Raw genomic sequence first — 25,710 nt, forward strand, 5'->3', positions numbered from 1 at the left:
TAAAAGTTTGTTGTTGGTGGCAAAAACCATTCCCAGTATTTCTTTCCAAATCCGCTGCTCTCTTTCCATTCCAAAAATTATTATTTAAATATTGAGGCTTTTGAGCTTGAGGCAAAGGTGGATACTGTTGATTATCCATATCCCAGTCCATAGAGCCTCTAGATGTGTCTAAAAACACTTGATGTGAGCTAACTGCACCATTGTGACCCATTTTGCCACTATTAGAAAACTGTTGACATGATTTTGTCTTATTTGCTTTCCAAATGAAAGCCTAATGGTTGTTATAGTCCCTCTGTAGTTTCGTTTTTTCTTTTTCTTAAGATCTTGCTCTAGATCTATACATTTATCATTAATGTCAACTAGCTGGGTCTGTAAATGAGGAGGACTAATTTTAGCTGCTAAGGAAGTACACAAAGTAGGAATTTCTTCCTTCAGCTTACACTGTAATAAAATGTCCCGTTCTATAAAATATTCACCCAATCAGTGGCACACCGATGGGTGACTGCAATCCATCTATCTTGAAGCTGTTTTTCGGCTTCATCTGAAACATCAAAAAGTTTAGGTGGATTCTTAAAGGCAAGCAGCCCCCTCGGTCTAATGTCAAGCTGGATATAACACTGCAGATTCTTTCACCATGAGCTGTTCTAGTTTATAATTATATCAGACACATCCATAGTGAAAGAAACAGAGTTTTTCTTACCCACACAATCAAATGGATTTGAAATACATTGTTTACGGCCATCTTTTATCAGGTGTTCCCAATTTATAAGATTATGCTCACCTCTCAAGCCAGTTCCTGAAGATACCTCTTGATTAGACACCACATACTGATCCATGCTTTTTTGGGTAAAATCCAGACTGCCATCTCTCAAAATCCTCAGTAGCTGGTTATTAGGATCACTGGCCATGCTCCGACATGCAAAAACCACAACTGCAAGGTCACGAAAGAGTTTAAATATGACAAAATGGCCAAAAGAAAAGTAGAAATCACCACTGAGCACTTTATTAGTAAAAAAGGTCTCAAATCTCTAGCACTTTGGCAACAGGTGCCTTCTAGGTGTACATCAATAAGAAAAAGCAGTGCCATTTTATACATACATTAACTATACCAATAAACCAATTTGCTCTTTCTGTCCTAACTTACAGTTTTAGAGTGACTGACTGGCCCCAAAACATGTTGGATAGGTTAGACAGGAAAATAAGAAGGATGCTTCATGCTCATCAAATGATTTATAAAAATCATTGTATATCAAGATTATATATTCTCTGTTCCAATGGAGGGATGGGGCCTCCTTGAAAGTGATTACATGTATAGATTTGCAATCGTGGGGACTCCACACATCTGCTGACCTCACAAGACCCAAATGTAGTGAAAGTTTTGAAACATGAGGAGAATAAATCTAAGATTACTTTTCTGCTTAATCTAGCAGAAGCATATCGGCCTCAAGCAGGAATGGACATCAAACCAGAAGTAGATAAAAGTCAGGCAGCAACTGAATGTGCCAAAAAAAAACAAAAGAAAGAATATAAGGTGAAGGACCAGTTGAGAAGGCAAGAAATGTGGAAAATACATAAATATAGTTGCAAGTATAGAAAACTTCTGGAAGAACCTCATGATGATCACAAATGAATGCAGGAATGGTTAAGGAGAGGCGAATTCAAACCAAGAGATGAAAGGTTAATATTGGAGGCCCAAGATAGTGGGCTACGTACACATTGGTTAACAAAGTCCATTGAACTTGTGGGAGAAACAGACAAATGTAGGTTTTGTAAAACTGAATTAGAAATAGTCACACACCTTGTTGCTGGTTGTGAAACACTAATGGCAGAAGGACTGTATACTGAAAGGAATATTATACCATGATCCCCCCCAAAACGTGCACGCTGATTGGCCAGTGTGCACATTGTAAATCGAGTTATACTAATGGAAAAAGGTCCGGTCGCCCGGACTTTTTTCCATTAGTATAACTCTACTTTAAACACTGTCAAGCTATGTTAAATGGGTTTAACATAGCGAGACAGCTTTAAAATAAGCAACGGAGATCTCCGTTGCTTATTTTAAAGCTGTCTCGCTATGCTAAACCCATTTAACATAGCGAGACTGGTTTTAAAAAAAAGCAACGGAGAAAGCAAGATCTCCGTTGCTTTTTTTACTGTTTCGCTATGTTAAATGGGTTTAACATAGCGAGACAGTTTTAAAATAAGCAACAGACATCTCCATTGCTTATTTTAAAACTGTCTCACTATGTTAAACCCATTTAACATAGTGAAAACAGTAAAAAAAAAGCAACAGAGATCTTGCTTTCTCCATTGCTTTTGCCCACAGCTCTGATGTACTGCGCAGGCAGGCGCGCAGTACATCAGAACTGCCGAGGATGCCAGACATCTGCGGAAGGGCAGTAAACAGGCATTATACTATGCCATTATTTAAGAAAAGTAATAGTTTATTTTCTTAAATAATGTCATAGTAATAGCAATAACACAATTCTGGGTGTGGGTAATGCTGTATTTACCCACGGTTGGCTTTGTTTGGTCCGGCCACGCCTCGGGACCAAACCACGCCAACTGTGGGTAAATCCAGCATTACCCACACCCAGAAGTGGGTTATTGCTATAATAATGTGGTAAGAATGTTGCACTGGTGATTGTACAAATATTATGGTACTGAAGTGGCTGAAAAACACTGGAAATATATGCCACAAAGCATCATAGAAAACAATGAAGTTTATATCACATTCACCCATTACCATCAGTTCAAAAGATAGATGCTAGAAAACTGGATATAGTGATCCATGAAAAGAAGACAAAAGTAGCATTGATAATCAAAATCACCTCACCTACAGACTACAGTGTATTGTGTATAGAGACACAAAGTCATAAAATATCAGGATCTGCAGGCAGAAATGAGAACAATGTGGAAGAAAGATACTCAGACAGTTCCAATAGTAGTAGGGACAACAGTTCTTATAAAAAATAATCTACAATCATATTTAGATATGTTACTAATCCATCTGAATTGCAGAAGGAGTCATTGCTGGGTACATTGTGGGTGCTGCAAAGAGCACTTTTGGCGAACATCAAAGATTGAAACAATACTAATTTCATGAACTTTAATCATACTTTGACTTAGAAATGGGGTCCATTCCTGCTGTGATATTAGAAACCCAAAAGATTTGGAGAAATTAAAAAAAAAATTGTGAATTCTTCTTTCTGAAAAACACATAAATTAGACATGCTTTATTTACTTCTACAACCTTCTTTTTCATTGGGTTGCATCATTTGCCCACTGAAATATTACTCCAGTAAACAAAATTATGATTGTTGCTTTTTCACCTGTCTAGATATCCAATGTATATAACTTTTTATCACTTTGTAAATGTTACTTGGTAAATTCATTCCCATGATGTTTAGCCTGTCTATTCACCCTGGCCTCATCCCTCTATATCTCTTTATTCTCTTCCACTAACTTTTATTTTCTTGTGCATATTTTTCCTCCCCACTTCATTCGTAACCAGACATATAACCCTCCAATGTTTCCTTTTTTTCAATAAAACTAAAAGTTCTCCATGTGATTCTTGATATACACCCATAACTTCTCTTTAGACTAGATGATTTACAAACAACTCTCTACTGTTTCACAAGCTGATATTGTGCTTTTTCTATACTTCCAAACATCTGTTCCTGACCATATTTCTAATTTCCCTGCATGTTTATTTTTCAGAAAATTAATCCAGAACATGAAGTGTTGATTATCTAAAACCATTTCTTATTCTTCACCTGCAACACTCTCCATGAAGGATTGAATCGGTTAAAAATGAAAGCTTTTGATAAGATTGTACCTCCTCTTTCTTTATATTACACAAAAAGGACCTTACAGTTTACAAGTAGTGAATTAAAGCTGCAAATCTCAACAGCTGTCATCTTTCTATCCGACTTTAACTAAAGGGTGATGTAATTTTTTTTCATAAGGCAAAATGATCATTTCCACTCGGTAACTGTAATCTCTGTAGCAACCTAACTCATGGATGTGACTATGTGTGTTGTGGGAGATTACAAATGTTTAATTATTTAAAATACAGATCATCTCCTGTAACATCAGTGCAGTTGAGAAAAGAGAAACAGATTACATTTAAAAGAATAAAATAAATAAAACTCTCTGTCTTCTATCTGGGCAAGTTGTCTTAACCTTTAGTAGTCAAATGCAAGCCAACATCATGCTTTTGATTTTTATCCAATTTTTCCTTCATCATTCAGAGCCTGGCTGGATAGCCATTCTCTCATAAAAGAAAAATAAAAAAATGTGTTTTCTTGCTTATTCTCTCAGAAAAGAACACACAAAAAATATTTCTCTGAGTACACTGAAATTGCCATTTTTGGTGCTTTATGACAATAATGGCACGGAATCAGTTTAGACAAATTTAGGCTGTTTTGATATATAAATGATTTCTTACCTTGCACAGTCATGACACAAACATAATGGCTGATTACCATAACTATCACAGATTTTATTATGTATATAGGGTATGTCACTGTATTTTTTCAGTCATTTGCTATTACAGCTGTGTATTTGTGCCTTCTCTTGTAATACACATAACGCAGTCACAGTAATTCTATCAAGTCTAATACAGTTACTATCTGAAACATTTACTATTTCCTTGTTGCTGTGAAATTAAGAATTAGATGAATATGTTATCAGCTTTCTAAGCATTCAAAAGAAAATGTAAAAATAACCAAACATGCATTGGAAGTTGAACATTTGGACAGAATACAGGAATAAATTTCAAAAGTTAATAAAATAATAAGAGTGTGCATATGTGTGTATGTGTGTGTGTGTGTGTGTGTGTGTGTGTGTGTGTGTGTGTGTGGTTGCTTATGCTAAAAATAGATGCTTAACATATATTCTGTTAGGATTGTCACATATTGCTATGTGGTTTCACACTATGCCCAGCAGTGTGCATAATCGTGGTCACTCAAACCACATTACGTGGGGCTTGACTGAAATGTGATGTTATGCCTGGGAAAGCAGGTTTTAATAATAAAACCACATGACAATCAACATGCATTCATATAAATGCTACACAGAGCCATAAAAGTTACAGCATTACAGACAAGAGGAAGAGTGATTCATAATCCTGGAATCTGACTACAGGCTATAACCAGTGAACTGGGATAATACTATGGCCTCATAAAATGGCTTGGCTTTCTGGTAGCTATTACTCCACTGAGGAATGTACTACTACTAAGTTAATCACTCTTTGCCTGTGGGTGGGCTTATGAGAACATAGACATTAATAGTTGCATAGAAAAATAACTGCCTCAGAAATTTCCAAACTATTAACATATGAATGGACTCCATTTCCAGGAGGTGAGTCAAATCCTCAGTTGTAAAATTCATGAAGTGATATCAAGCTGAACAACAGTCCGGCGAATAAGTGCGATTTTTACATAAATAAAGTATAGACATGCTTTTTTGCTGACTATAACTTGCACTAAGAAATTGCCTAATGTATACAATAAGTAATTCCGTTGTGTCACTCATGTTGGTATGAGTCCACTTATTTTAGTATTAGACACAAATTGTCAATCAAGGGTTAAAAGTAATTTCATATCAGAATAAAAGCCTCTGTTTTACAGAACAAGATGCCCATTACAACGCATATGAACAGCTTTAAGTGCCATTCTGGTGCAGGTGGGTGTGACACAGGTCACAGCAGAATGAGATGTATATCACTACAGAGACTCATCTGGAACAGTCTCAATGTGACTAGAGTTCATTCTGAAATACAACATTTAATTTGTCTGTTTACATTAGTGATGAAGACACTGCGGTGGTGGTGCTGCGGTAGCGTTGTCGCCTCACAGTAAGACATTGTCCTGTTCGATTCTCAGCTACAGCGTCATCTGTGTGGAGACATGCATGAATGGGCATACCTTCGTTGAAGATTGTGCGTCAGAGCTGGCAACTCAGCAAGTAAAAATCTACTGCCAATCATTAGTGGACCGGAGTTCCGCTGTGGCGACCCCTAACCGGGAAAAGCCGAAAGACATAACAACATTAGTGATGAAGGCACATCATTCATGAAAGTAACAAATCACATCCAAACAATAACCTGGACCGCTAAACAAAAATATTGCAAGAATGTTCTGACAACTATTTCTATATTTCCAGTTAATTTTTCTTCTTAGCAGTTTCAGTCTTATTTAACTACTTTTTCCATTTCTCACACAGTTCTTCCTGTTTGCATCCTTCACTCATACTGTACTATGACTGTTTCTGCCATGTTCACATCCTTACCTCAAACTAAGCCAGGGATCCACATCATACACCTTTGCCTGCTGTTTTAATGCATTATTTTCCCAGTAGGCTGCTCAGTGTTTAATGTTTAACGCTGATGGAGGTTAGTCCCCTCTTGCTTTTAAAAAGATGATAGTAAAAACAATGGCAGTTGTTTTTTGAACAGAAGCTTCTGATTTGGAAAAAAACATTGTTATGCGGTATTACATTTTCCTTATGAATTTATTGGAAAATGGAAGTGACCACTTAGCAATTAGTCAGGAAAAAGAACAATACAAAATTATGGACTGAGTAAAATACTGATTTATCTTTAATGGACAGCATGTACTAGACTAATTCATTCCCATTTCTATGTATGATCTAAACAAATGCAAGGTTTAAATACAGTAGCATAAAAGTAAAATGAAAATGCAGAATCTTGTTAATAAAACTTTTGAAATGTGGCACAAATGTAAAATTAGCAGAGAATTTAACAATAAGATATGTAGCAAGTAATAAAAAACACAATATATGGCCTAAAACAGTGAACATGTACAGTAATAGTATCTGAGCCTGAAAACAATCAGCTTAGCTAAATAAATGCGCAGCTGTAGTACAAAAATGTATCCATGATGCAACAAGACAATGAGCAAAAATAAAAGTTTTATTCTCTTGTTCACAACAAAATGTGATATGTCAATGACCAATAGTAAGTTATGATTTAATGGAAAAGTTTCTACCTAAATAGTAGTTGTAAAAATAGACTAGAAAGACAGATAATGGCAAAGGTATCAAATGGTTATTTAAGTTACTATTGCTATCCACTGAATGTGTGACAGAAAGAAAACATGGCTAGTAACATTTCAGTAAAAATAAAATCTGAACTTGCACCTGCAGCAGTGAAGTACATATACAACTCATAGCTCAAATTGTATTACTGTGGATCACATGAGCTAAAACATTTTGTTCCATCATTTGCTAACAGCTTTTCTAGACCAAGCTATGTTTTTAATTTTTCAGGCAAACCATAAGGGGAAAAAAGTGATATGTGCAAACTCGCTCTGTACTACCTCAGTGAAGATTCCAGAAGGTGTTATAGCCTTAGGTGACTAAAGCAAAAACATTTGGTGAAAGACAGATAACTGGAAAACACAAAATGTGTTGGAAAAGAAAAGGGTCTGAATTCCTGTTTGGAAACACATCCTCCTTAAATAACAACAAAACAATAAAGTTTATTGTAGCTGTGTCTCTGGTATCCAGATGGCTATATGTCAAGCTCACTGAGGCAGAACACCTGACACCTGATTATTATCTTTTAATCTAAGAAAAGATTAATGGAAGAAAGCAGTGCTAAACATACTATAATTTAAAAGTGACTATTATATGATTATTGCAGTGAGGTATGCATTCCACTACAAAACATGTCATTAATCTCTATGGAAATAATTATATAAAACTAATCTAATTGCATTATGAAATCTCTAACATTCACTGTACAGACCACTCAAAATTTCACAGAATAAAGATAATGGCATATTTGCAGCTATTTTATTGGGAGACAAAATAAAAGGCATAATGACAGAAAAAAGGCAGAAAAGTTTGAGCAAGTAAACACATAACATTTTCTCAGAATATTAAGTCAAAAGAAAGCCATTAAAGCAGTGCAACTTCTTTAAATGCAAAGCTTGTTATTTGACACTTCCTGGTCACATCTGCTGCTAAACTTTTGAAATGAGCTCTTAAACCTTAAGGAGCAGTAAAAGAGAAGCTTTGACTAACCTGATCCGGAGAAGGTCGGTGATTGGAATGTTGTCCTCTTCCCGGTGATCGATGGCGGTGATGGTGGTGATGATGGTGGTGACGGTGATGATCGTCGTCATAACTATCTGCCATCAACTTCATTCTGTTTTGTGTCTACATAAAGTCAGCAAGAAACATGTACTATTAGTGTCAGCATTCAATCTTAGAAAACAAAATGTAAAATTAATGAAATATCTGACCAAAACATTTTGAGAAAACTTAATAGCAGCTTGGAAATTTAACTGAGATTCAAAAATAATCTGTATAGTAAGTAGCTCTAGTACAGTTCATGGACATAAACAGGGCATTTATTTTCAAAAACAACACTTCCACCAACTGTGAGTTTGGTAGCACACGAGAAGAATGCTAATGCAAGAACATATGCAAGGACACACAGTTGTTGCAGTTCAAAAAACATTACTGAGAGACATTGTAGTTGTGAAATGAGCATGTATAAATTAGTGGAGTATGTGGCAAAATATCAGAATGCACAAAAGGAATGTTGAGAATTTTGATGGAGTCTGCATTATCTGAATCAAGTCATATGCTTCAAGCTGTGTAGGACTTATGCTGTCTACACAAGCTCCACAGAGCTCTTGAAAATGGTGCCCATGATTTTTACAGCATGACCAAACTCCAGCAGATCTCAAAATAATTTCCAACTAGACCATGAATTACTAAAGACCAGGTCTGGCTTGTGGAAATAGCATACAATACCTTAAGGAATGTGTAACACAGATATATGCTTAGGACACTAAGGCATATGTTGTTTTAACTTTTTAGTCACATAGATATTTCAACATACAAAAGGATATATAAGAAATTCCTTGACATGATGATGCAAGATGTGGAAGAACATATTTGGTTCCCCTGTGGCCCAAAGGAGCTGATTACTACCATGCATAGCTTTTATAACACTATTTTCAGTGCTTCCTTCTCTGTTGGGTACCAGTGATTACCTACATGCTGTAATTAAAGCACAAGCCCCCTCAGTCAACAGGAAGAAAGTCCATGCCCTGAAGTGCATGGTGGTCTGCAGTACACATGGCCTCATAATGAATGTGTTTGTACAGTATACTGATGGTGTCCTTGATGCCAACATATGGCATCTGTTTGATATCCACTTCAACTGTCATCACAGTAAATTTCCAGAGGGGCATCTGATTAATAAGTAATGGAATCATAATACCTAGCATTGCATAAATATTGTAAGTGTGTTTGATAGATAGTAATCCCACATAAAAAATAATGCATATATTGCAGGTGATGTAGGCGATGCCTTTGAGCAATCGATGATAACATCAGTGTGGCATGCACATACATTAGCTGAACACTATTCTAATGCCACCCATTGATAGATCAGTGCTTTTGTGTAACAATTTTTGGGCTACTCCAAATATACACCAAATGGCTTGGCACCTCAGGAGGAACAGTACATTATGAACCTTACAAGGTTAGGTTGAATAATGTAGTACATGACGTGCTCCTGAACATGAATGCCAGGAGCAGGGCAACCAAGTTGTGCCCACATAACCAGTCTCTCCTTAGCCACTAGTACCTCAACAATCGTTATCAGGGAATGAATGTAATGACAGTGACAGGAAGGATGGCAGAAGAAAACAGATATATAGCACAAATGTATGTCATGACAATGCACTTGTAGCACACAGATTATGCATATTATATAGTAATCATCATATCATAATGTTGAAACCAGTGCATACTATGTGGTACACTGCATGTTTTTTAACAATTTTTATCAGACTTTAGCACACAGAACACAGGCAAAAAGTATGGTTAGCTATTGCCCAGCTGGCAGGGAACATACACTACAGCAGCAGGTAATCTACAATTCAGGCAGTAAATGAGATTACTGCACTGATTCAGTATAAACAACACTCCAGCATTGATACTAGCTGACTTTCACTACATTTTTGGTTGGGTTGCTTCTTCCAAAGTTAATTAGGACAGTCCTGGTGGTGCTCATATTGTATGAAAGAATATTAACTCACAACTTTATTCCTATGTCAGCATGTAACTGTCAAGCCATGTGTATCACAGAAATTTGCATAGTTTATACAGAATTTAAAAAGAGGGATAATGTGAGTCTTATTGTGTGTGGTATATTTGCTGATAGCTTTGTCATTCTCTGATGCATCATTTTATTATTGTAAAGTTTACTTCTGTACTTAGCAGTAACAAACGGGTCTATATTAGATAATGAAAGTTTATCTAATCGAACACTGAAATCATCGAAAATCCAGGATCTCAACATGGGTCTTGTGAGATTGCGGTACAGTGAAGATGGGAATATTTGTGCTTCCCTCACTATACTACAATCTCAGAATTGTAATATATATTTAGCGGGGGGGGGGGCACAGCCCCCACAATTGTGATTTCGAGTTCTGAGATTTTCGATGATGTCAGCATTCGATTAGGTAAACTTTTGTTTATCTAATATAGATCTGTAACAAACTGCCTGTGATGGTGGTACTTCTTATTGGATACATTTAAGTACTTCTGTCATACATTATTGATAGTTTGGATGGGTGCACACAGCTGCATACACAACTGTTCAAAGAATGCATATTGCAGCTATGCTTCGCATGTGTCTTCACTGTGTATAGCCATTTTATGCTGTAAGTGTGGTGGTCAGTGCACAGAAGTAAGGCAATGAACTGCTAATAAGTTGCTTCCTATAGTCAAGGGTTCAAGCCTTAATTACTTCCTCCTCCACGTACTTACTCTGTGCAACTAAGCAAGTTACTTAATCAGATAGTGTTTGTGTATCAACCCTTAAAAGGGACACCTGTGTCCAGTAGATTTAACTGTTTTCCAAATTAAAAAAAAATAATCATGCAGATATGCCACCACTCATAGTATATTTCTACAAAGCTGAATTAGGTATTTGGGTTTCTTTAGTTGTGTGCCTTCTATGTTTAAATAGATATTATATTCAGTGATATTCCTTATTAATGTTGCACATTTATTGCTGTATATTCTGTACAGATGGTGCAAGTTGAAAAATAAACTACTGTGTATTCATATAATGACACAAGCATGCACAGATGCAGTACAGTTGCGCAACACTTGTTTGTGTGACACAACTGAACTGCTTTACATACTGGGTGACAGGATGCTTGATTGAACACTTGTTTGTGTGACATCTGCATGGACAACAAAGATAAGTGATGAGGTTGGGAGTTTGTGTGTGAGTGTGTAAGTTTTAGGGTTAGGGTAAATATTTAGTGTGTGTGTGTGTGTGTGTGTGTGTGTGTGTGTGTGTGTGTGTGTGTGTGTGTGTGTGTGTGTGTGTGTGTGATGACATGTGTCTTCTTGTGGTAGTGTTATGGGTCTTTAGTAGGTAAGCTGCATATTAGTTTTAGGGTTAGCACTTATAACTAAGGTGGAGTTGGGGTGCACTACAACCTTTATATATCTTTTATTGTAATGCTTATGTGCTTGCTAAGTTGTGTTCTTGTTAGGCTGCAGTCATTTTTTTTGTCTGTAAAGAGCAATTTTGGTCAGGATACAAAATGCCTGATGTTAATGTCAGGCCCAACTAAAGCATACTAGATGGCCAGTTAGTATAGTACTAGTGTTACAGTTTGTAATACCCATCTTGGACCACAACTGTTTTCAGTGTTTTCCATACCAAAAGAGTTATGGTTAAGAAACAGGTGCAGAAAACCATGTCCACCCTCAAGCCCAAGTTTATGGATGCTGAAAATGAGGTGGTACTAGATGCCCTCCATCTCAATAGTAGACAACTCTTTGTCTTCCATTCTACCAACCGGGTCTTTCATTATTGTGTTTGGTTTGAACTTATCAGCAATGAGGTTGGTGTAGCAATAGCTGTTACCGAATGTATATGCTGGGCCATCATGGAGGCACAAGCTAGTTTCATCAGAGACATGACAGAGATTGTGAAAGTGATTCAGCAGTGCATGATATCCTATGGAAGTTCATGACCTGTATGTAATTCTTTGCATAGACTGAATCATACATTGAACTGTATAGTGTCTTCTCTGGGACATCTGGTAGAGCCAAGGGGTTGTCCTCATTGTCAGACACCATCTACATCTTCAGATGTTAGCCAAATTGGCCATGGACTAGCAAGGTCCTGCTCTTGCAGAGCTAGCATTTCCACAGCCACACCTTTTATAGACATATCTACACCCAGCATATGCCATCTTTATGGTTGCAGTCTAGTTGGCAAATCCTCCATCTGACATCAATTACAGTCAGATACCACACCTGCATTAAGCCTAGGTCATGGTACAGAAACTACATCTCCACTCATAGGTAGGGGTATGCATGAGATGATAAACCTTCAGTAATGCAGACCTTGGATATTTCCAGTAGGCCAGGGCACAGTGCTGCACCATATGCCGAGGCTGTGTCCTTACTTTCTCAGGTATGCACACACACACACACACACACACACACACACACACACACACACACACACACACACACACACACTCACATGTGCACACACGTGCACACACCCTCACACACACACGCACACACACACACACGCACACACACGCACACACACACACACACGCACACACGCACACACGCACACACGCACACACACACACACACACACACACACACACACACACACACACACACACAGCCCCCAGTAATTCCAAGCATCTACCTACACTGGCCTTTCTATATACACCCTTTCTTTGTTATTACACCTCAGTACTCATACTCACATACCTCCATGTGAAAGACATGCACACCTTTATGCTCTTGAACACCCGTGCAAATAATCAGGACTGTGCCCTGCCCTGTGTACTTTGCCTGATGCACAGCATGGCCAGCCGATGCATGGGTAGGCACAGTCTTGTACTTTTGCATGCATCACTTTTACTTCACTTTAACTTATTAACTCTTGTATAGTTAAGCTGAAATGTGCTTACTCTTGGCTAGTGCCAAGTCATAGTGTGCCTAACTCCATCTGGCATGGTCATCCCATACTGCTGACTCCATCTCTGACTTCTCATCTATCCCAACCATTGCTGCTTGTGGTGCTGGGAAATGAGGCCCTTTCCAAGGCCACCATGCTGTAACTGCTTCCTTACTATAATATTATGTAAACTAGCATACTAGGTTAGTATATAAGGACATGTAGCAGGGTCTTACTGCAAGGCACCACCAGATTGTATCCAGACAGCAGAAGCATGACCCTAGCAGCCAAAACACACTCTCTATAATTTTTTTTGATTTGTGATATGGCATAATTTAACCCATGGTCAGTTTGATTCTGTGTACTTTTAATTGTGAGTTATAAGCCAGGATTCCAGGGCATAGCCAGCATTAGCCACAAGAAGCCCCTATGGGAAGTCACCTCACACAAACTGTTTGTACAGATCACATGTATGTGAAAACTGCCTAGGTGGCCTGCACACACTTTATAGATGATGCATTACAACCTACCTGACAGTTGATGGAGTGATGCCCTTTGTAGTTTACCTATCTTCTTCTCAGTTAACGTGGTTAGGCATTTATTTTAATGTGGGTAGAGTCTTTGCCAAGAAAAAGGGCTATGACAAAGAAGTCCCACATGGTGCTGGCATTCTCCTCTAGAGTACATGGGAACCACATACGGTCCCCCATATACTGAAGCATGGCATCAAGACACAGATAAGAATATTTTCAAGGCAGATGCCAAAGATACCGTCATTGTGATCCCAGTAGTTTAATGAAAGGTTCTTGTAGCTAATATATGCAAAGCCACATCCAGTGGGACAGATACCCCATGACAGTTAAGGTTGTCCATAATGTGCTGTAAGGTATCCCTGTTGACATAGTAATAGTCCAGTATGGCACTGTCATGGAGTGCATAAAATGTTAAGAGCAGTGGGATGACATGGCACCTCTGGGGGTGATGTTCCACACCATTGTCTACAATTTCTTGCAGATACACATTTACAATAGCTGGGGTAACCCCTAACATCATACAGTACTTTACTCTGTCCAAATGTGAGCACATGAATGTGTACAAATCCAAAGTAGATGCAGCATAGCTGTGCAATATTTAACCATTTCTGTGTCAATCTGCCATGTTCTTTCGCCTCATTACCATATGCTATTCATTTGTAATATATTCATTAGCATATAACATAGTTGGCCACTTTATTTCAGCTGGACACATTGTGTTTCTTGTTCTACTGAATTGCACATACCCTGCTCATTGCTGCTTGCCACACAAATTTGCTTACCATGATGCAACAATGTTTTTTTTGAATCCAGGCCATTGTATAGCATAAAGTCATGTTACATAGGGCCTGATTTACTCATCCTAGGCATGGCTTAGGTATAGTATTATTTATTATTTTATTTATTGACATTTATTGACTGAGAAAGTCCACTGGGTTTAAAAGCCCATTTTCAGTGGAGGCCCAGGGAGAAAAGATCCACGGTTAAAACAAACAGATATAGCACACAGACATAGCAAACAAAATATATCAAACAAAATATGGCAATCAGAAATATAGCGATTAGAATATTACCAACAAAATTTTATATAGTTAATATACATCACCCAGAATGATACCACAGTACAAAGACAAAATGATTGACTTCAACAATTGGCTAAGCTTCTGGTGTCATTCTAAGGAGATCCAGCATCTGTCTGCCTGGGATGACATGATCGACAGACCATGATGCTTTGCCAGAGATGGCCTGCACCTGTCACCCTTGGGATTCTGAATACTGGCTAAGGCTCTTGCCAACCTTATAATGACTTTTTTAGGCAAGGTTAAAATGATAAATTCACCACAGTAACAGGTACAAGCAAGCAAAATCTGAGGGTAATGCTACTCAATGCTAGAAGTCTAAACCTCAATGCAGTCACTCAAGGCACTCCTTAAAATGGAGAACATCGACATCTGTGCAGTGACAGAGACCTGGTTCAAGGCTCCAGAGAGCAGCCCTGCATTACCAGGCTATAATTCATACCACACCTTTCTGCCACCTAACCTAGACCTAAACACTAAAGGCGGAGGTATGTCCATATTCATTAAGGATATCCATACCTCCAGGCTAGCTGCTCAGCATAATGCATCTGAGATTATCCAAGTGCAACTAACTCTGGGAAAGATCGCAATCCAAATTGTAACTTGCTACAGATCCCACACCATGCCCCAGGATTCGCACTCTTCATTTCTTGATACACTGGAAAATATTAGTGTACAACCCAACACCCTAATAATGGGTGATTTCAACAACCCCACCATTAACTGGGAAAACTACTCATGTACCAACTCTTTTGCTCAACGTTTTCTGGACTTCATAAATTCCAACACCTTGGATCAACTTATCCACACCCCCACCAGGGGCAGCAATATCCTAGACCTGGTCATTACCAACATGGGCGATTGATGTTCCACACCAGAGGTCAATTCCTCGTTGGTCAGATCCGACCACAAGATAATCACCCTAGAGATCCACATCCTGCCCCCACCCCCCATTAGGGAAACCACCTTAAAAATTTTCTCCAAAGCCAACTTTACGCTTCTTAAGACAGAAGTGGCAAACTTCATGACACCCATGCAGACAGACAATAGAGGTATGACTGCTGAAACCTACACAATTGCACTTTATAAGCACTTACACGAGTGCATGGATTGTGCTATCCCTAACAGAACCAAGATGCTATCCTCTAAAAAAGGAAGCCAATCTGGTGGTCTCCTGCCATAAACAAACTCTACAACAGAAGAAAGAAACTGTTGCAAAAAAGAGTAAAATCCCATGATTGGAGGAACTCCCTGGTCAGCCTCAGTAAGAAGCTGAGATCCCTCATAAAATCCTCCAAAGCTAGTTACAAAAACAAAATCACCACTGATTCTAAAGACAACCATAAAGCATTCTATAGCTGCGTCAAGAATCTCAATGGCAACACTCAGATCTGCTCCGAGATACGGCACAATGGCACTAAATATACAGAATCAACTGATATTGCCAACATCCTGGCAGATAGGTTCAGTGCTAACTTTACCCCCCCTCTCACCCCCTAAAGAGACGATCTCTATACTGGAAGAATGCAAATTTCCTGTAATCATGGTTGCACAGGTAAAAACCACATTCTCCAAAGCCAAGAATGCAGCATCCATGGGACCTGACAACATCCCAGGCTGCGTTCTACATGAACTGTAGAATGAACTGGCACCCCAGCTAAGCACCATGTTCAATCATAGCCTCACCTCAGGCTTTTTGCCCACTGAATGGTGCACAGTGACAGTTATCCCACTCCACAAAGGGGGAGCCTCCACAGACTCTGGGAACCACCACCCCATTAGCCTAACGAGTCTGGTCTGCAAGGCCCTCGAGCGTATCATCATTGAACTTATAAACAAAGACATTGGTAATCTCCAAATTCTTGACCCCCACCCAGTTTGGGTTTGTAAAAGGCAGATCATGTCTCCTAAACCTGATAGACTTCTTTGAAGCAGTCACCAAAGCAGTAGATGAGGGTAAGGTGGTTCACACAACCTATCTAGATCTTGCCAAGGCATTCAACACCATCCCCCACTCTGGAATTATAGATAAACTCACTAAACTAGGTATAAATCCCTGTGTCACAAGATGGGTTGCCAATTGGCTCACTGACAGTACCCATACTGTGAAAGTAGCAGACTCCAAATCCGACTTCAGACCAGTGACAAGTGGAGTACCACAGGGTTCAGTCCTGGGTTCTCTCCTGTTTGGTATCTAAAGTACAGGCTAAGACAGAAGGTCTTTGGCTAATGAAGTTCACAGAAGACTGCAAACTAGGAACCATAATCGAAACTCCTAATGATGTGGACATCCTATAAAAGGGCCTCACTGAGACAGATGCCTGGTGTCAAAGCCATGGCCTCAAGCTCAATGCCAAAAAGTGCATTGTCATCTCCTTTGGTAAAAACTTTGCATCCATGAGTTACCACATAGGTAGTAGTCTATTTAACACCGAAAGTGTGATAAGAGACCTTGGGACACACGTGGACAGTAGTCTCTCCTTTGATAATCACATCACCACAGGAGTCAGGAAATCTTTCTACATGGCACACCTCATCACAAAAGGTTTCTCATCCAGGAAAAAAGTGGTCATTGTTCCCCACTACGCATCACTCATTAGACCCATTATAGAGTACAACAGGATTATGTACCTCACAAGAAATCTACAACTGGAAAGGCCGCAGAAATACCTCACAAAGAGGATTACCAGCCTCAGACAGATGCCCTACGCAGACTGTCTATAAAAACTACAGCTTTACTCAGTCACATATCGTCTACTCAGAGGCGATCTCTGCCTAACATACAAAGCTATGTCAAACCCAGAGCTGTTGGACATGCTTCACTTAAAGAAATCCCAATCCCTTCGAGCTACATGCTCTTGGGACCTAAACCTTGTCACCACAATAAACCGAACATGCTAGAGGGATAGATTCCTATCCCAGAGACTTCCCATACTTTGGAACAAACTACCTATCTATATCAAACAAAGCTCCTCATTAGCACTCTTCAAGAAAAATCTTGATGATTGGATGGGAAATAGGAAATTCATGCCGGGGATCACCTCTGTGGCTTTGCTCGACAGGGGCACAGGAAAATAATTTTCTAGGGTGGCAAAAGCCAGGATACCTTATTGGTTAAGCTTATATAGACCCTAGGGCCAATAGCCTAGTACCTACCTATGAACCTACCTATGAACCTACAATCCTTTGTTAAACGCTCCACAGTTATAACAATTAATTATAACTAGTCAGAATTATAGAAAAGGCAGGTACATAGTTTAAATAGTTGCATATGTGGGTTGTTAGTGCAATTGGATTTGGGGTTATGGGGGCTTAGATGGTATGTCACACGTACATCTTGGATTTTGTAAAAAGTAGTTTTTTAGTGCAATTTTAAAGGAATTTAGAAAGTCCAGTTGTGTAAAAGATGAGGGGAGGCTATTCCAAAGTTTGGCTATGTTATAGGAGTACAGAGTTTGTCCTGCTCTCTTATTTGGTTTAGCTACCTTTAGAAGGGCTCTCTCTGAGGAATGAAAGATTCGAGTAGGGGTATATGTGCTAAAGATGGATGTGAGAACAGGGCAGCTATTGGGTTGGAAAATTAGTTTATAGGCAGATGTAAGTTGAGTAAATTGGAGATAGTGGTGAAATTCTAACCAGAACAAGTTTGAGATATCACTGCAGTGGTGTGAGTGGTTAGACAGGTTAGAGGTGTATTTTGGTATTTTATAGTATCATTGTTGTAGCTTATTACTGAGGGCTGCATGGAGGTTGGTGAAAATGGGGCTCCCATACATACGGGATGGAATAAGGAAAGTGTTTGCTAGTTTTAGATTGTCTATCGAGGTATAGTTTGTGACAGTATTATTTACCCAATTTGAAATAGCTTTTCTTTATTGTATTGAGTATATGTTGTTCAAAGGAGAGTTTGATGTCGATAGTAATTTCTAGAAGTTTTGCGTATTGTGCCTGTTCAATTTCTGTTCTGTTAAGGGAGAACATCTTAAAATTGGTAGCTGGGGGTTTTGATGAGAATAATAACAGTTTATTTTTTTGGGGGGGGTTGAACATTAGTTGGGCATTATTTAGCCAGTTTTCTATGGAGGAGAAGGCATCTTTTCTGATTTTTTTTTTGAGGTTAGAGAGATTATTAGAGGATGAGATGATAGTTGAATCATCTGCATATTGAATTAATATGCTTTGTTGGGAGACTTTATTTAAGTGATTAATGAATATACTTAAGAGAAGTGGTCTTAAAATGGATCCTTGTGGGACACCTGTGTTGTTTGCTAGGTAATCTGTTGCTTTGGCCATCTAACTGATTGCTGTCTATCATTTAGGTAAGAAGAAAACCAGGTTATTACACTTGGATAGCATCCAAGTTTCTCTAAGTGTTGCAACCGCTTACGGTGTGATATTGTGTCGAAAGCTTTTGATAAGTCTAGCAGGAGTACTGAAGTGGATAGGTCAGCATTAAGAGCTTTATTCACTGCATCGGTAAAGGATAGTAAAGCTGTAGTTGTATTGTGTCCAGGGTGGAAGCCATGTTGGGTGGTAGCTAGGAGGTTGTTGTTGATGAGGTGGTTTAGCAGTTGGATTTGAATAATTTTTCCAGGATTTTTGATAGTGGGGAGAGAATTGAGATTGGCCGGTAGTTTGAAAGATCTTGAGCATTGCCTCCTTTGTGGAGTGGGTTTATGATAGATTTTTTCCATAGATGGCGCACATAAGATTCAGTGATAGAACGATTAATAAGAATGCTAATAGGATAAGCTACAGCTCTGGCTGCTAGATATAGGTATTCTGATGGTAGGTTATCAGCTGAGAGTGAGCAGGGTTTTAATTTGGTTGGTATTTTTTGAACTAGGGATGTAGGCATGGGTTGTACTGAGAAGAGTGGATTGGGAGGTATAGTATTTGTGGGGATAAGGTGGTCTATTGAGGTATTGCTGGAGAGTGGGTTTTTTGAGGATGAGTCCTTGATTAGTTTTTAGATGGTGTCAATAAAATGTATATTAAATATTTGCGCGGTCTGGAGTGGGGTTTTGTCAGGAGCGGGTGATGGGTTTTGAATGTTACCAGGATTAAGAAGGGAGGATATGGATTTCCAGATTTTTTTTTTGGGTTAGTATTTTGGGAAGAAAGTTTAGAGGACAAGTAGTTTTTTTATCAGTTATGATAAGTTTTTTTTGTAGCATTGCACGTTTTTTTGTAATTCTGTTCATTTTCTAAAGTCCTACATTTTTTCCACATTTTCCAAGCTTTGTCTCTAGACAGGAGGGTTAGTTTTGTATACTTTGTCAACTAGGGGGCGTGGTTAGGTTTTGAGCATTTAGTATGAAGAGGTGCTAGGCTATTTAGTCTGGCAAGGAAGATGTTATTAAAGTATTGAACAGCATCATCCAAGGACAGAGATTTTAATGGGGGCCAGTTTTGTACTTGAAGGGTGGTAATAAATGTATCTTGGTTAAAGTGGGTGTGGTTCCTGATGGATTTGTATGTGTGAGGTTTGGGGATGTGTAGATGGGTTCTGTGGGTGTATGCAGGTAGGTGGTCACGTAGGGTGTTTTGCGAAGGTACCTGTATTGGTGTACTAGTGGGGGTGGGATACTAGGATCCAGTCTAATATAGCTTCAGCCTGCGTGTTTAATGCACATGTTGGCTCTATGATATTTGAGTGACGCTATGGAGATTAATGCTTGTGTTAGGAGATTTGAAGGTTAGGTTTTTCCAGTTGATGTTTGCGTCACCTAGAATGATAGTTTCTTGGGAGATAGTATGGTTAATCCACCCTAGGATGTCATCTAAGTCGGGGATGTTATGACCAGGGGGGGATATAGATGGTAACAATGCAGAGTTGCTTGTTAGGGTTTATATGGAGGGATTTCATTATGCTTTCCAGACAGCCTAAACTGTCTGCCCAGATTAGTCTGCTGGGATTGAGATGAAATTACTAATATTAAAATGCACTTAGCATGTTGTGATTATTTGTATGCTCGTTTTAGTTTTATCTCTTATGTAGCACATTACATTACAATCACTATTTTATAAAATTTGTATCAACAATTGAGCCCTAAGGTTTATTATAATCTATTAGTGACCTGATATCTGTATATAATACAATTTATTATTGACATTTATTATTGACATTTATCTTCTCTTCCCAGCAACTGCCACCATGACACATGTTTAAATGCACATCAAAAACCCAATTCCTAATATCAAATGGAGTCAACCAGCCAAAGATGTTAAATTCTCTGTCTCTGAAAAGCAAATAGTAGCCATTTGCAAAGAAGCTCATTGATGGTCTATTTTAGGGCAACATTCACCAGCACAGTAGTAACCATTTATTTCTTCTAGTTGCAGAATGATCATTGCAAAATTGGAAAAAAAAAATAAATCACTTATGCCAAACTGTCAACCTAATTCTTACCCCTTGCAAACACATTAAACATTTTGGAAATCTACTAATTCATTAAACCAAAACTCATCAAAATTGCATCTCATTAAATCAATGAGATTTTCATAGTCTGCTTTCTTCCATTTCCTCTTTCTTGAATGACCTGGAATTTGTTTAGAGAAAAATGGGTGGCACAACCCCCCCCCCCAATACACCATGGCCACAGATTTTAATTTTGCAGAAAACAGAGCATTATAATCTCAACAGTGTCATTAGCTATTGCTTCAATGAGTTGGGACTCAATGTGTCATATAAAAAATAAACACGCAGTATTAGAAAAAATGGTATATTGTCTGCAGGATAATTCACGTGCCAAAAAGAACAAACTGAATAGTATTTCTGTTTCAGTAGTGTAAATCTGGATATGCAGCTTATGTTATACACTATCAATAAATACCATCTGAGAAGTCAGTGAGCATTGTTTTTTTGCAAATGATTGCCTCACACACAACCAGACTGTTTACCAGATGGATTGTGGGGAGTTAAACTACCACTTGCAAATTCATGACCAGAAGGGAAGAATGCCAAATATATCTATGGGAAGAGTACACAGTAGCAGCAAAAGTGATTGTAACAACTTTTTTAATGACAGATACTGAAAGTGCAGTAAGGCATGTTCAGTCTGAAATCCTTACTCTCAACTGTCCAGATTTATGCAGAATATCCAGATTTTTGCATCATATTTTTTGTCTATTTCTCATTAAATTGTGGTTTTCTGACACATGATTGGCAAATCATTGAGGACTGAAGTTAGAAAATAATATTAGACATTTGACTTATTGACTTCATATCCTTCAGAAAATTCATACTAGTGCAAAACATGTTATTCTATCAACTTTCTAATTTTGAAAGAGCAATAATTAAAAAGTTTTCCTATTTTTGGGCCTTTAACCCTCCTCCCATTTCTATGGCTTTGTCCAGATTTATTGCTCTAAGAGGTTGAGAGGTATGTCAGCAATACATTACTGTGACATTATATATTTCATTCTGATCACAGTTAATACATTGCATTTGGGAGGGGAGTTAATCAGCCAGGGGTAGGAGATATGGGGACTGCCTGATTGAAAGCAGTGGGACAAAAAAGATCTCTGTCAGGTAATGGTTGATACAGCTTGCCAGGAAGGATAGTGTGTGCATAAGAGAAGTAAGTTGAAATACTTTACTGTGGCTTTAATTTTCTTCACTTTGATCACAGTCAAGGAGACAAACAGGAGTGTAAGGGGGAGAGGCACATTGTGTATAAAAGAGGCAATTAGACAATAATTGTTAAAAGATTGTTGATTTTGCCTTCCAGAAATTGGCAGTTTATGTATATGACATTAGCAATGGAAATTAATTTTTTTTGTTATGTTTTACTTTTATCTTACTCAAACACACAGGAGGCAAACAGTATGAATGTGGCCAATCTTAAAGTGGGAAGAGGGTGACAGAGGGAATGTCACCTTATCTCTTAAAATATCATTGATATGGCTTGCTAAAGATAAGGCAAGTGTATGAGAGCATCAATTTAAAATACATTACTATGAACATTATTTTGTTCTATTTAAACACAGTCAAACATCAGAGGTACATATAGGAACTGGGTCTCATTAGTGTAATAGGAAAGTTATACATCAAAGTGATGTGTGGTTACATGATTACAGAACAGTTATTCATAGCACTTGTAAAGGAGGAGGAGGCTGTGTGTCTGAAAAGCATTACCATGTCCATAATTTCTTCCACTTTCATCAAAGTAAAAAATAAATATGTACAAAATGTAAACTTTAGGAAGATATGGAGAGTATTACTGTTATTACTTTCAAACAGTTAAATAGTTGTGGATTTGTATTTTCATGGGCAGTGTGAATATGTAATAGGTGCAGCAGAATCAATGTGTGAAAAAAATAATCATGTCAACATTAATTTGATATCAAATTCTGTTATGTGTTTATCATCAAAGCAGGTCTACCATATCAGAAGGGACACATTCTACTGGAATACTACGCAGAAAGTAGTGCTTGCTATGTATATGAGCACATTGACAATTCAACCCATGTTTTAGTCTTCAAGTTGTGAATTTATCATTACCATTTCATGCTATCTCTTCTACAAATTATTTTGAGGCAGTTCATAACAAACTGTTTAATTCTATTGTTATTGTCTTAAAATAATTATAATTATAAATACTATATGCAATACTCTTCAATCTACAAAGAATCTTATCTCTTAATGTTTGCTTCACCTACAGAAAAAAAGTACAGAATTACAGTTATAATACAGTTAACTCCACTGAATATGCAGAAATGTGGAACACCACAGTATACCAGCAAGATGCAGATGATCAAAAATGGGAAGTTACCTCCACAAACAGACCAGTCACGAGTAAAGTCCCACAGGGTTCTGTGCTGGGAACTTTCCTGTTTGGCATTTACTTTTATTTAGTAAAAGACAACTCCACAGGGTTCTGGGTGACTAAGTTTGCAGACATGTGCATACTAGGAGCAGTCATTAAATCCCCAGATGACTTATATATCCTGCAGGAAGGCTTGTCTCAAATAAATAACTGATGCCAAAATCGTGGACTGAAATTAAATGTCAGTAATGCATTATTGTATCCTTTAAGAAGTCATTTACTCCAGGGAAGTACCACATTGACAATAGGCCTTAAAAATTTGCCCAGGTTGTTCAGGATTTGGGACGTGGACAATGACCTAATGTTTGAACAACATGTGCCTATAGTTGTAAGAATGTCTTTCTATGCTGCACAGCTTACAACAAAGGGACTATGCCAAGATCTAGGGACATCATTGCCCCCTTTACTGAGCAGCCATTAGGCTAATTATCACATGTAATACCCCCTTTGGCATGCACATGTCCAGACATATGAAACAACTAGAACACCCACAAAGATACCTTACTTAAAGGATTCAAAGCCTAAACAACATGTCCTACATGAACAGACTCAAAGCTCTGTCACTATACTTGGTATCCTACAGACTGCTTAGAGGTGACCTGTGTTTGGCTTTACAAGTCATTCTCTGACCCATTAATAATTGATTTATTGTGGTAACAATTTGAAATGTTGGGATCCACTACAGTAAATACCGAAATACTAAGACTGAATGGCTGAATGATTGGACTTATATATACCAAGTCTGAGATGCCATATGATATGATATGGGTAGTGCATGATATAAATGATCTGTTGCAGACATAAAATCAACAGTTTTCTAAATGAGTGGATTGTAAACCCACTGCTGATTATTCTGAGTTCATTACCTCCTGCAATATAGATACTGATAGTACTTGGAAATACCCCCAAAAAAGGGTTGGACTACTCTGGAAGAAATTGATATGTTATCCAAAGTATCTGGATCCACATCAGGAGTGATTCTTAACAGAGGTTAAATATGGAGTTTAAACTTTTACCCAAAGAGAGATTATAGTTTAGTTCCTCTGAAAGGGGATATTCTGTTCTGTTTGCTAGCACAGAGTACACACACCAAAGCATTAATTGGAACACAACATTTACAGTGCCTTGTTCTTTAAGTCTTCTAGTGTGTTTATCATATGATTTGTGTAAAGTGTTTTATAGAAGAACTATGCCATCAAGTGGCACCTGGATCCATTTTCCTAAAGGCAAAGAAGATTTGGAGAGGCACCTGCCTGCATGATAGAAAGAGTGGGAAATTTCTAAGCAGCTGCAAATCATTTTGTTTGTCAAATGAGTTATAATTCATGCAGCATCAGTCATATTTTTATGGATGATGATACTCATCTTACCTGACTTTCAGGTTAAAATAACACATCAAGAAGAGATTTGCAAGACTACACTTGAAGAGATAATTTTCTCGACCTGACTCTGTGGGGGAACTGACTTCAGTCTCAAAGGAAAAAACATTAGCCTAAAGATGATAATTGCAATTCACTTAACTCTAATGACTTTAACGCCAATGGCTTTCAGTTAGTCCTTCACCCTGGCATTTTGCAGATTTGGGAATGGTGAGTAATGTGGATTATGAAGAAATGAGGATAGAAAGCTCTCTGATCATTTTCAAAGACTAGCATTAATAATCTGTGAGCAAGTCTCCAAGGTGAACTTGACTTTTTAAACATTTTACAATGCAAAACAACAGAATATTGTGTTCGATACTCTTAGCTGAAAAATGTACGCCCCTCATGTAGGAACCGATCATGAACACGTTTGTTATGATTGTATGTTATCTCATTCATCAGTAATCAGTTTCCATTCTCACGTAAGAGATGGTTCCTGAGGGTACTCATAAAAGTATGGAGAAAAAGGTGTATCCCAGATGCCTGGAGAATGAACACACCAGTGTAGATATACAAGAATGACTAGAATATTCCCAACTGCGGGCAGTACAGAGGTAGTAAACTCATACCACACAGCATTAAAATGCTGAAGATGGCTGATAAACAAATACGCAAAGTAGTAGAATGTAAGATGGGGGACATCTTGACTTCAGATTGTGACACAGCACAACTTGTCCAATGTTTGCAGAGGGATAAACTGTGATGAAAAACACATGTGCTTAGATTTGGAGAATGCGTATGATAAGGTCCTAAGAAAGATGATTTTGGCAACTGTGTGATGGTTCAAAGTCCCAGAAAAAATTGGTAGTATTAGTGTAGGCCATGTGCACGGATCAATAACAAATGTAC

At 38.1% G+C, this 25,710-nt stretch overlaps 1 protein-coding gene across 1 annotated transcript in view; it reads right to left on the reverse strand.

The window, feature by feature from the left end:
- ERC2 (ELKS/RAB6-interacting/CAST family member 2) overlaps positions 1–25,710 on the reverse strand; it is a 6,021,505-nt gene that overhangs the window by 1,161,493 nt on the left and 4,834,302 nt on the right. Inside the window, exon 16 of the mRNA XM_044078585.1 lies at positions 8,053–8,187. Coding sequence (XP_043934520.1) covers positions 8,053–8,187 — 135 coding nt within the window. The remainder of the gene's footprint in view (positions 1–8,052; positions 8,188–25,710) is intronic.

Source organism: Protopterus annectens, chromosome 7.part1 (genome assembly GCF_019279795.1).
Source record: "Protopterus annectens isolate FY-2018-M chromosome 7.part1, PAN1.0, whole genome shotgun sequence".
Taxonomy (NCBI): domain Eukaryota; kingdom Metazoa; phylum Chordata; order Ceratodontiformes; family Protopteridae; genus Protopterus; species Protopterus annectens.